Below are 13,531 nucleotides of genomic sequence, written 5' to 3' on the forward strand. Positions count from 1 at the left end.
AGACATTATTTATCCTTGCCAGTTTTATTTCCACCATCATTTTCTGGGTTTTCTGCTGCCTACACCAAAAATCAGAAATTAAATCAGATTATTATTTGCAAGTAACTCCTCTGAGTGCAGTATGACACACACAATAAGTTACATGACAGCCTGAATTTCTCCCAGCATACACTGAGAGTGCAGAAAAAAAATCGAGCCTGGTAGTAAGAAAATGGAGAAGTAGCCTGTTTGCTAAAAACAAAACCACAAAAAATCCCAACCAAACCAAACCAGATACTAAGTCGAAACTCAGGAGTTCTGGGTTGTGTCCAGGTTGTCATGTTTTCTTCCTACAACCCTTAACAAATCCCAAACCATCAGAATTTAAATTAAAACTTCCACAGTGTTGGAATTTAGGAATCACACTGTTTCATCCCCACTTCAAACTGAGGATTTCAGACACCTTGCCCAATTACTCTCCCTGCAGAAAAACTGCAGCAGTATCTCTAAATACTACACAAGGAAGAAACAGATGCAGTATTACTGCACCTAAAACTCACAGAATTTTTGAGTCAGAAAATGGTAAAACATTAAAAGTAGCACGGGAAGACCTTCTTTCCCTATTGGTTTTAGAATGTGAAGGAGCAACTATGTTCTCTTGAATTAGATAGGAGCATTTCAGAATACCCATGCATATATAGATGCAGGGGTCTCTATTAGCAGTTTCCTTGATTGCCTGCCAGCTCAGTCAAGGAAGAATTTAAAATTATTTTCCTCTTCAACCCTTTTCCAGTCACAAAAACTAGGAAGTAATTTCATAGAAAGAAATTTTTAATATAGCCACACAGATATTAACAGAGGTGCCAAATAAGAACATCTTTCAAAGCACCCTATAAACACGTCAGTTATCACTGATTTATCAAGATTCAGCAAGTATTTACAAGTCACAGTACAAAGTAACTCAGTCAACAATGGCACCTTTTCATTTTGTTTGCACTCTTTTGCCTTAAAGAGTCTTAAGTGAGAAAAAAGTCCGTATGTCAAGACCTATGACATTTCTCCTATTTTACAGGAGTAACTTAAAATAGAGTGTATTGTTCTACATGAACTATTATTTAACACAGTTTTACCTTCAAAAGTCCTCTGTGAAAAAAGGTTAAGCCTTTATAAAGCATAGCTACAGGCTGATTTTTGTTCAGTTCCAAAGAGTGCTGAAAATCTTCATGGGCTGTTGCATAATCCTGTGATAAAAGTAGATTTTAGATGACAGAGGAAACATCATACAAATAAAGAGGATTACATACTTTTATTTTCATAAAGATATACTACAGAATTTTGTTTAATCCATGAAGTCAGTTTCAGGGCTAAGCAGCAACAATTGCCAACTGCCAGTCAGAATATCAAAGAATAAGTAGTGTGCCACACACTTCCAACTTTCACAGAAAGGGCTATATAGAATGTAGTAAAGTAAGTGGATACAGAGCTGGAAACAGAGCATTTAACAATACTACTTAAATGCAGCTGTAGGTTATAAATCAAGTCAAATTATTCATCCATATCCTACTCCTCAAATGCACAAAATGGTCTAAGATGTGCATGCAAGGCACTTGCTTTCTGATTATCTGCATTAAATAGATATGCAGTTTAAATACTTGAAGAATGCCTCTGAACTATCAGAAAGTCAACTACAGGAAAATCAGAGCTTTTGTTGTTGGGTTTGTTTTTTTTTAATTTCAATAGGAAAGAAGCTCTTGAACAACTGGAACAAACACCACCAACAAAATAACCAAAAATATCCACACAGCCAAAACCAAACAGAATCCCCAAAATCCACTAACCTCAGATATGAAGTAAAGGGTACCTCTGTGCCTGTAGAGCCGCGCTGATGGTTGTAGCTGAATAGCTTTGGTGAGATCAGATAATGCTTCACTGATTCGTCCTAATGGGGACAATATCTAGGAGTATAATACAAAAACATAGTTCAGAACAAACAGGCTGAATAGATTTTAGAAATGCAAAAATTATTCCTTTTCGTGTTCAGCTGTACAGAATAATTTTATATGCTAGAACAGGTGGGAAAGTTCTACTATAAACTTCAGTATTTGTTGCTTTTAAACCCCTATCAAAGGGAAAATCTGGCAAAAACACAGTGTACACAAATATAACCAATAACACTTGCAGAAATCTAGTATTCCAAATAAAAACAAGTCAGCCAAAGCAAAATGCTCTATTTCAAGTCTTTTCAACACATTCAACTGAAAATGTAATTGAATTACTCTCATAAACCTTTTTATATTGAAAATATTTCCTCATTGGAAAATGGTCTATCTTCCAATTATTTGAATGCCTTTCACATTTTTAGATCAAGATTATTTCCAAATGTATTATAAAACAATTGAAAACACAAAAACTGCGAATTAAAATTTCATATTGTGGCAGTTACCATTATACAGCATTCTGACTTCCGTGAACATTTACGCTTTTGATTCGTCTACAAATCTGCTTCTCGAAATCCATTTTCTGTACTTTAATTGGCAAAATAAACCATGATTTTCAAAATGAAAATTATCTGTACCTTAACGATATTTCACTTCTATGCACAAATATAAACCCAAAAAGTTTGATTAAAACTCAATTCTTTACAAGGTCTGCATTTTTCCAGCTAGTCCTAACAATACATTTACTGAGGTGATACTAAGTGCTCATGGTATTTTTATTCATTATATTAAAAAAGCCAAAACACACAATCTTAATTGTATGCCAAAACCTAAACAATTAGGCATAATATATGCTATTCTATTGGCTACAGTAATTCCTTATGGTGTATGTTTCATTTTACAGATACACACTCCACAAATTACAGTTGAGAGCAAATACGTATATTTTAAAGGAAAGGAGGAATGTTCACAGAAAAACAAAGGTAAGAGCTTTAGTCATGAAATCAGTGAAGAAATACTTTAAAACATTGCAAAATTGAAAGTTCTTCTCACTTCTGCTCGCTGTTCAAATACTTCAGGATGATCTGGTTCTAGACTAATCACTCTACTGAGTTCAAACAGAGCAAGTTCAGCATTTTTCATATCCTGAAAAGGAGAAAAATAAAGGTAAACAACTGTGCATACTCTGAGTAATGTGCATACTTAAAGCAGCAGGATCCACTAGATCCCTCTCTGTTATGAAGCACCTACCACAGCTAGACATATTATGATAGTAAGACTGCACAAAGACTTCAGGATGCACCTATTAAGTTCCCATTAGTCCAGCTCCTCCTGTTACAGGTCTTCTTATAGGTTAGATTCAAATAATTCAGCCAAGTATTTAAATAATTATTTACTCACATGTAGTCCTTTTTTTCCATATGCTATCCCTCGTCCATAAATTGCACTAACCAGCTCTGGTTCTTCCTGTTAAAAGAAAAAATTAACACAATCAGTTGCATTTGTCTGGGACTTCTGTGGTGTTTTGTGGGTTTTTTTAAGGTATCTTTCTTCAATATCTGTTTAATTCTTGCTGATGTTCAGTACTAGCTGTCAGGCAAAGACACTGATTGTGTTAGAGTCCACACTTCACATGCTCACAGTTTCCAATTCAATTTACTGGCATTGTTCTGGAGCATTTATCTGGGAAATGAGCTAAATAGACTGCAGTGACCACCTATCAGAAGCTATGTACACATTCATATAGTCTGTTATCCAAACTTCATTACTTGTAGCCTTACTGGTAATTATAAGACTTCTTTTGTCTGACGGCATCTGAGGTGATAATAAACAAACACAATTCAGCCATTCAAAGCTTATTTTGTTTGCAATTTAAATTTAAGAATTAAAATTAAGAACCAGGAAATTGTGACATCCTGATTAAACTAGTACTCAGGCAGAAACAAAAATTAGAGATATTTTACCAAAATATTTCTGCAAAATTCAAACAAACAAACCTGCCTTGGGTTAGAGTTCAGTTCATGGCTTTCCAACTTGGGCACTTAAGGGGATGTATATTACATAAAGAATCTACCTCTTGTTTAATGTTATTTCTTTCATCTATGGTTTATCCCCCAAATTTGAAGAACTACAACAGCAAAACTGGTTTTCTTGGTACAACAATCCCTATGCAGTGAAATTCCCTGAAAAACAGTCATGAACCATGACAACTTCACATATGCAAACCAAACAGCTGGCTACAGAAATTTGTAGAACAGGCTACAAATTGCTTCACTGACAAAACAACAGGCACAAGGCACAACAATGCTGGCAGTTTGCCAGACTTGAACTGATTCCAAGTGTACACTTAGCCAACATCAACTTCAGGTAGTAACCTACTTTTAATACAGCAGCTAAGCAAGGCTGTTTTGTTCTGTTAAATGTTTTAATACCCACCTTATATGTATTTAAAATTGCCTGGTGGAAGGCAGAGCGAACACTCATAACCACAACCTCTCAGGCATACAATGAGCATGACACTCATTTCAGCTGAGAGGTGTGCATTGCAAAGGTACTCATATTATATACACACTTCCCACAGCGTGTATACAGTGCCTGTATCTTGCTCATCTTTGCTTATATTAAGTCTCCTTAATAAAGAGAAGGCAGGAAACATCATATAAGTCCAGTGGTTTTGAAGCAGGATTTCTCATTAGGGTAAAAAAAAATAAATCATTTCCCACATTAAAAACAAACCAGACATCACTAGACACCTAAAACAAACAAACAAAAAAACTATTCTGGTTCTCTGAGAATTTCAATTTAAAAATTCCACTAAATTGCCACACTTTCACTCAATTTCAGTATGAGCCATATGACATTTGAGTTAAAAAAAAAACAACATGCTAGTATTTAAAGTATTACTTTCAGCTTGCATTTGTGTACTACAACCAGTTTATGTAAAAAAACCAGGTCCATGCTTCTTCTAGTCCCAGGTTTCTAGCCATAAAAAAATACACTATTTTCAAATAAGCTTTAGTTGAAGCTTTTAAACTATTTGGGTTGGTTTTAAGTGTGGGTGCCTTCTACTTCACAGAAGTTTCTAATTTCTTTAGCTTGGATAGAAAAAAGATGTTTGAGTATTATGTTTTACTTATATATTGAACTCATCAAATGCTTACCACTGAAGAAGAGGGATAAACCCATAACACAAAATCATTTATCATCATGAAAGCAATGTGATTCTTGCCACTAGCAATAAGCAATCTCTGTTAGTTTTTTTTTCTGATGTTACTGGGAGCACACTAACTGCCACCTCAAAAAATCCATATTAAAATATCTCAGCCTACACATTAAGCGGGTAATTAAAAGAACTTCAATTTTGCACAGATCAGGTTTCTCTTGATGGTTTGGTTTGTAGGGGTTTTTGGGTTGAAATGCCATAAAAAGTTTACTCCTACAGATGAGAAAAATACTCGTTAAATAAACAACCTGCTGAGTCATCTGATTTTAGGAGTATGCTTATGTTTGGATGGAAAAAATGAATAACAGATTAAACTCCTAGAATAATTACTCTCATTTTAAAATCTTTAATTGAATCTCTGTTTTAGTAAAAGCTGTATGTTGTATGGATAATTTCATAAAGTGATTTTCGTAGGGGTCGAAACAGAAAACTTACCTGCAGCATTGTTGAAAAATGTCGTATGGCTTCATCATACAAGCCGTTGCCAATCAACACGTAAGCAACAGCTAAAAAAAATTACAAATGTAAATCAAACAGAAAAAAAAAAGGGTTTTTTAAAATACATTTTACAATTAGTTTATATTGAACATAAGATCCTACATTGCACTGAATATTTAAGCAGTCAAATGTTTACCAAATTGCCACTGAAATTACTTCCATCAAGCATTACCTAGTATTCATTAATTACTCAGTTCATACTGTGCTCATCAGAATTGGATTTTGTAGTTTTTTTGGCGTTTTTTCTCTCCTTTTTACAAATTGTTCAGTAAAGGGTCCATGTTTGCTCCCTAAAGTACTTAGGACCAGGAAAGGTACCATGATCCCATTTGGTAGCCCTAGATGCTTTCTCAATTATAACTGAGCCTGGCTAACACTGGCTAACTTTTTTGTGGTAATTCCATTACAGAACATCTGATTATCCTTCTCTGCACACATTTTGATAAACTTTACTAGCTCTTGGTAAGTTTTTCCTTCATTGGAGTAGAAGCCAAGTGTTTGAAAAAGAAACAAACCACTGTCTTAGAAACATGTTCTTGTAATCTCCACAAGATATAAAAATACAGTAGAGTCACAAGACTGTGGAAAGCCATGGTTGTGTCTGTATGACTGAAGTCCAGTTCTGATAGCTGAATCTCTCCAGATTGTTCCATTTTGCATGCTTTAATCTCTCACAGCTCTTAACTCTGGACTAAGATCTGCCTACACTGCCCACAGAAAAAACAAGTATACTGCAGACCAGAGCTATGAAAGTTACACTTTAACTTTTCCCCAGGCAGTTTGCATGAATGGCTAAGAGAAGAACCAAGAGCAGGAATTCACCGTTCCCACTACTTCCAATGAGTTTTATCAACCATCCAAACAGAACAGAAGACGTGCCTATTTGTTTGATTATTTACTCAAACAGGAGAAGAGACAAATAAGTCACGTGAAACTAAGGTATTCTTAGCAGGACACAGACAATTTCATGCAGGCAGAGCCACATTGTTTTGACAGTGTTGACAAGCACTGTTCATTAAAGGAGGAAAAAAGTTAGATGAAAGAGAAATTAAAAATGTATTTAAACAAGAGCTTGCCTCATTCTTGGAGATTACTATTATGCAGAAGGAAATACTTGTGTGCAATATAAGCTTTTGCCTCAACACAAAAAAAGCTTTGCTTGGTACAGGTACATAGCATTGCCAAAAAAGGAAAGAAAATTGGCAAAGTGAAGGACAGGTTGAAGAGCTCCTTAATTTTCCTCATTTCTTTCTCCTCCAAGACTACACAGTTCTTAGTATTATCTTTACAGTTCTAATCCCAGAACACAGAACAGTTGGCATGTAAAATAAAACAAACTCAAACATGCCACTACTAAGGAATAAAGCAAAGGAAGCAAGATAATGAAGACTCATTGTCTTGCTGGTAATGAATTTATTTTGTTTATCCAAGACTCCTGGCAAAATACAGGAGGTTGTAGACTATGTAAAATTATGGCAACTGATTGGCAGCTAGTAGCTGATACAGTATTAGCCTCTTTTATAATTTTATCTCTTTGATTAATCTTTTCATCTTTAATTAAATGCTACAAAAATACAAGTATTTTATTACAAAAAAACTAAGCATTAACAATGGTACATTAGCCCAAGTATTTGGGTACCAACATTGCTTCAGACTGTCCCATATTTTTCACTGTACTTTGCCTCAAAAGAGTTAAAAGTAACACACACAAACAAGGATCCAGGCTCCTCACACCAGCACAGACTTGAAATAAAATGAGTAGGTAGCTGTGAGCCTACAGGCCAAATATGAGAATAGGGACCTTCCTGCAAAGTCTTCCAAATCTACAGAGCATATACAAAAAGCATCAAATATTTTCTGATGGATGGAAGTTCGGTATTCCCTGCAGGATTCTATTAACATAGTTAGGTATACTGGGAATATGAGAAAAGATTAAGCCCCCAAATTTTCCTAGATAAATCCCTGAAGGCAGAAATTATATCAACAAAAAACTACTCAATTGTTTTAATTTATTTAGACAACTTATGAGCAAAGTCTTCCTTTGCTCTTATATAAAAGACCATCTGCTGCCTTTCTTTACATACATCCTCAGCAATGTCTTTGCTGCCTTATAATACCTCTGCTTCCTAGAGAGGATACCAGTTTGGAGAAGCCGTGCATGTAACTGCTTCCCCAAATCCTTTGATAAAAGTATTTCCTGCTGATTTATTTGGAATGCCTTTATTTTCTGTGCTGAGCGTGCTCTGAAAAAATATCAAGTAGCAGTCTGTATAAGGACATAATTCACATAGCCTTCCTGCTGCCTATAAGCCTCAACACGACAAGAGTGTGGTAGGGATGACAGATTCAAGATCTATGCTTGATAGAAAGCATATTCTATTCATAAAATTTTCTGGATGCTTGAATAGTTTTAGTCATCAATAACGGCAGAAAAAAGGAAGCAGGAAGTAGCTGAGACTGTTTAACAGAACTTAATCAAAATGATTTTTGAACCTTAAGCAGACATGGTGAAGAATTCTAGTAAGCAAAGCAGAAAAGATTTTTAGGAAGAGAGAGACATATTTTCTTTGTATGACCAGAGAAAAGTCACTGCATTTTCAGGCTTACTGGGATCACTTTAAAATAAATGCATCACTAAGAAATCATCAGTTCAGTTTCAAAACATTCAGTGCTAATAATTAGCACATAAACCTTATGTAAGACATCTTACCCAATTCTTCGTTTGTGTTGTCATTATCAGTAGCAAATGGAAAGCGTTTTTGCTCTGCAAGCAACTTCGCTTGACTCTGTAAAACATGTTTTTAAGTGTTCAGGAAACAACAATGAAGAATTTAATAGAAACCCATGTCTTAAATCCTTAAGAGAATGCCTTAAATCAAAAGATAAGACTAGTGTGATTGCTTTAAGGTAACTGAAAAAAAAAAATCATTCCTAGTCTTCCACAGGGAGAACAACTGCTCTTCAGTCAGCTGCTGCTGTCATCCTCTCTAAGTAAGTCTAACCAAGCCTTCCAGATGAAAGGACATTGTCAGCAATTTGCCAGTGGCTGAAGTTTCTGTATTAATTCTGTATTCTGTATTCTCCTTAAGACATAGCTTTGGAAGTCTAAAACATGCACTACATCATAAGAAAGTTTATGCTCTTTACCCCACTAATTATTCCTTTGTCTCTTGCGAAGGATCGGGTACTACAGAAGGATACAACATTGAAAACGAAAGACTGAAAAGAATACCTCTTGAGCATTAAATACAATTTAAGAGGGCCACACTAAAGTATAAAGGCTTTTAACAGTAACTTTGTTCAACCAACTGTAGCCTCATCTATGAGTTCAGTTCTCCAAACAGTAAGACTCTTCAGAAATAAAGAAATGCTCCACTCTGTTCATTTTCATAAGTATTTTCCATAGACAGCTGTGAGCCTACCAGAGGAGACTGTTAGAAAAACACAAAACGCTCAATTAATAGGCCTTCCAAACTGCTTTAGAAAGCAACTTCTCTCACTGCTCAGTTCTCTTATTTTGCTTCAGTTAATCAGCAGATATGTACATCTTTAACTTCAGAGAAGACAGTTAAACACCTTAACTTCAGTTAAATATATTAACTCATCACTTCCTCTACTGAGAGGATTGCACTATGTTCTCCTCCTTCCACTTTTTTTGGCTTGTTCAATGAAAAGTAGCATCAGTACTTGCCTCATGTCTGGACGCAGACATTTCAATTATTTACAAAGCACTGAAGTCACTGGCTGAATCCCATTGCAGAGTTTCTGCCCTGTTCATCTAATAGCCTTAGGAATGAAAAGGAAGTTTGGTCGCTCTAAATGCTTAAGTATTTTGGAGGGTAGGAAAAATAAATCAGATTTTCCAAAGTTTGGTTTTACTGAATATAGAGATCATATATGAGTTCTACATTACACTATTAATAATCTGAGAATTATTACTTCACCTGCTGCTGCACCTACATTAACAGGATGGAAAAGTTCTTTTCCTCATAGAAAAACCTCATTAAAAAGCAGCACAAGAATGAGCAGGGTTCAACAGGTACACCTCTGTTAGAAAACTAAATCTACATTGCAGACCACATATATTTACAAAACACAAAACTCCAAACACAACCTTTTAATATTACCAATGGCCTTCAGGTGATTTCCAAAAAATCTACGTCAGAAAGTTATCTTCAACATCTAACTCTGCAAAATATTATTCTTCTGCAATTGTCTTAACTTTAGAAAAAAAAATAAATTACCCAAGTACAACCTTTTCCTTGATGGATTTACAAAAAAGGCCTATACCTTTAAAGATTTCATGCTGGTTATAGGAGAATAAGCTACAAACAAAATAATCTGGCATCACATTAATATCCTATGAATTATAAAGCTGCATGTGACACTCGGCAAGAGAAGCACCTCACAGGTTTCCCCACCCTCACCTGACTCATCTGTTTTGTTTGGCTCTTGAGATAGGGGAGGAAGGGGATTCATACTTCAACAAATTCTGAATCAAGTTACAGCTCAGATATCCTGCAGCTCTACATGCAAAAACTGCAAGTCATCTGTCTTTGGGGATGAGAAAGGAATTTTCATCACAGCACCAGCTCCTGATAGGCTGAATTGTTGCTCTTTTCAAAAACTTTTTTTTTCCTTTGTAACAGGGGAATTTCTAACAAACTAATACACATACCATGGTCTTTGCAAGAATTGCTGGTACCACTAGACTACACAGAAGATCTGATCAATATCTGATGAAGTCATGTCTAAGGAGAACATTCAAGTTAAATAATTGTCTTGATAAATTTGCTGTAGAGTAGTTTTATTTCCAAATGTCACCTTTGGAGAAGTTGCTTTGAATTAGAATACTGTTTTCAAGCTCCCCTACACCAAATAATTTCTACAAATTTGGCAAGGCTTCTTTGTATACTCCCATGGGAGTTACTTGAAGATTTTCAGTATCTGTGACTCTATTGGACTGATGAAGTAACATCAAACCTATATTCTGATGTAGAGTGAAGATGATATTTGTTCAAGATCAACAGGTTAACAGTAGCATTGCAAGAAAACCCAAATTCTAAAATAATCCCCTTGAAGTCTCTCTATCAAGAGATACCCTCATTCTCCACATACCATGTCTGCATTACATACAGTGAAATATAGTCTGAAGCCTCTAACTCTATCACCTGTGCACATAGTGATTGCAAGTTACCACTCCTACTCTCACACACGTTATATGGTAAACCTCCTCAAGCAGTTAATCTGGATAAAACAAACACGTTTTTACCTTTTTCAGGCATATCCTCTGCACCCCTAAAGATAAAAAATGAATTGGCAGACTAAGCCAGGTGAAGGTTAGCCTGCAGCAGAAACATCAGCTTCCATCAGTTGAAGCTGCTGACAGCCGTAGGACTCGTGGTGGAGTACTACAAAATCATTCATTACCAACTTGAGTTCATTCCTACTTGAGCCTTTGGGAACCTACTCCTAATGATTCTATTTGTCATTATTTGTGCAAACTTAATTTTAACTCATTATGGAGCTAAACTGATCTGCGACTTCAACAATCTATTAAAAATTGTTTTGTATATTACATTTTTGATAGCATACCAGAATTTTTTCTGTGTTGAAAGAAAAAACAGATTCACAAGATGAAGACCCTCCTATGTCACAGTCTGATTCATGGAAGTGCAAAAACGATGAATCTGTGGGAAAAAGAGAGAAAATACCTTTAGGAACTCAACGAGTTACATGTATGTTCTGTTATCACATCTTGCATTTCCTCATGTTCATCTGAACAGCTTCCCCATTGGACAGTCCACAGGGCAGAACTTTCACGTAGTGCTTTCTGCACACAGCTCTACATCCACAGAGTCAGGAAAGCAACAGCTGACATGACTGCTTCTATGTGGTTAGTTTTATCACTACTTCTGCTTATGCTTTTGGCTAAAAATACATGAAAAACAAAATTAAATGAAGGTGCTAAAAAAACAAGTGTGGAGAGTGGGATAAAAAGGGAGGAAGCTGGAAGCAAATAAGAAAGGCACGGGATAGACATATCCCCGTTTGGCATTACGATTCTGTCTCTGGCCCAAAAATTAAAGGCAAAATTATCATTCCAAATACAAAGAGGAAAATAAACTGAACAGACCATACAGAGCGGGGAAAGAGCTGCTGCTGCTGGAAGTTCAGGCAACGGAGGTATGGACAGTAAAAATCAGACAGAACAGCAAACTGTAATTGCCTGAACACATACAAAGGTCCTCACAGGTATATTAATAAAAGTCCATTATAAAATGTGTAAGATTGATCCAAATCTGTAAAAAGTCAAACCCAGCTTATTGGAATAGCAGAGAAAAAATTAAAAAAAAAAAAAAAACACAACCAACCATATCCCCAGATTAAAGAAGTCACTACTTCACCTAAGTGGTACTTCAACTGCTACCTCAATCAAAATTGTTAGCTTTAAAATGTTTGGAACTTAAAACTTCTATTAACTTGAAATATTTCAAGAGTAAATAAGAAAAAGCAAATAAACATTATTATCTCTTTGATTCCACGTCAAATACCAAATTTTATCATCTTCCCCAGAATTTGCAAATACAAGCTTAATGCTAAGTTTGAAAGGCTGAGGTCAGTATCTTTCTAATTCACTTTTACAGGCAGTGATATTCTTATATTTTTATTACATACAGGCTGCAGTTAATTAACTACCCATTTCTTACAAGTACAGTGCTAAAAGACAAAAAGGAAGTTTTCTAATAAAGAGAAGTAAAAATAGCTTCTAAAATCATTCCCTGTAAATAGAAATTTGGAACTAAGCTGAGCCATAAATGATAACTGCTGGGAGAAGTTTTACAGTAGAACCAAGAGTGGCGAAAAGCAGAAGGTCAAAGTTTAAACTCGAAAAGTCCTGTAAGAACAGTGGCTCACCACCCAGTTTCCAGAAGAAGCATTGCTAGTAAGTGGTTTCAGGACTGCCCTTTGCTCTTCACGTTGGCCAAACCCTCCCGTGCTGTGGTAGTGTTATTAACACGTTACTTGTTCTGTGTTGGTGCTCATGGCCTCACTGAGCAATTTTTGCTTCACAAACCAAACCACAGAGGTGCAGGCACAGCGTCCCTCCACAATGATTTCAGCAAAACAGTGTGAATTTAGTGACGGAATTTTTAAATAAGGTGACAAGGAATAATAATAGCCTATCCTTTACAAGATGCAGGGGGAAAGGAACCTTCAAATCTTGCAGTTCTTGGGACAACAAACAGCTTCACTCACGGGGAAAAATGGATCTAGAAAGCTTATAAATTTGAGTGGATTACACAAGCTGTATGTTGTCCTCAGGGATCACAGCAATTGTTGTTATGAGCACAGATTTTATTAAATAAGCGGGTGGAAAAACAACCCTGCAGACAGCTAAGCAGTCGTTACACATCACTGGTCATTCTCATGTAAACGTCCACATGGCATCTGTATTTCATGCACGTTGTCATTCAGACTGGCATTTTTGTACAGCACATACTTAAGTCACACCACCCTGATGCAGGAGAAACTTAAGCTCATAAAAACAGTTTCAACTGTGCCTGTATTAGAAACCGTCAGTTACCCTGACGAAGACCAGACCTGCTCCCTGAACGCGGCCCTCCTAAAGAGGAGCTCCCAGCTCACCGACAGAACACACAGACCGGCGGCTGAAGATTAACCAGGCCCCAGGCAAGGCAGGGACAGCAGCACCAGCGGCTGCCGTGCCACCCAGCACGCTGGGCCGGCCGGGCGGGCCAGCAGGAGCGCTGCCGGGCGGCACCGCGGGCCCCGCGGCTCCGGCGGGACCGGGGCCAGCGCGTCTCCCCCTGCCCGCGCCTCGGGGGCCGCCTCCGCCCCGCCCCGCGGCACCGCACGGGTGCAGCCCCCG

The 13,531-nt window shown here is 36.8% G+C and overlaps 1 protein-coding gene across 3 annotated transcripts in view; it reads right to left on the reverse strand.

The window, feature by feature from the left end:
* TTC13 (tetratricopeptide repeat domain 13) overlaps positions 1-13,531 on the reverse strand; it is a 37,981-nt gene that overhangs the window by 23,945 nt on the left and 505 nt on the right. For all 3 annotated transcript variants that reach the window (XM_051614696.1, XM_051614695.1, XM_051614693.1), the window contains exons 2-8: positions 11,233-11,327; positions 8,348-8,423; positions 5,575-5,645; positions 3,318-3,383; positions 2,970-3,062; positions 1,818-1,934; positions 1,110-1,220 (exon numbers count right to left, since the gene is read on the reverse strand). In XM_051614696.1, coding sequence (XP_051470656.1) covers positions 1,110-1,220; positions 1,818-1,934; positions 2,970-3,062; positions 3,318-3,383; positions 5,575-5,645; positions 8,348-8,423; positions 11,233-11,327 — 629 coding nt within the window. The remainder of the gene's footprint in view (positions 1-1,109; positions 1,221-1,817; positions 1,935-2,969; positions 3,063-3,317; positions 3,384-5,574; positions 5,646-8,347; positions 8,424-11,232; positions 11,328-13,531) is intronic.

The sequence above is a fragment of the Apus apus genome, chromosome 3, assembly GCF_020740795.1.
Source record: "Apus apus isolate bApuApu2 chromosome 3, bApuApu2.pri.cur, whole genome shotgun sequence".
NCBI classification, from domain to species: domain Eukaryota; kingdom Metazoa; phylum Chordata; class Aves; order Apodiformes; family Apodidae; genus Apus; species Apus apus.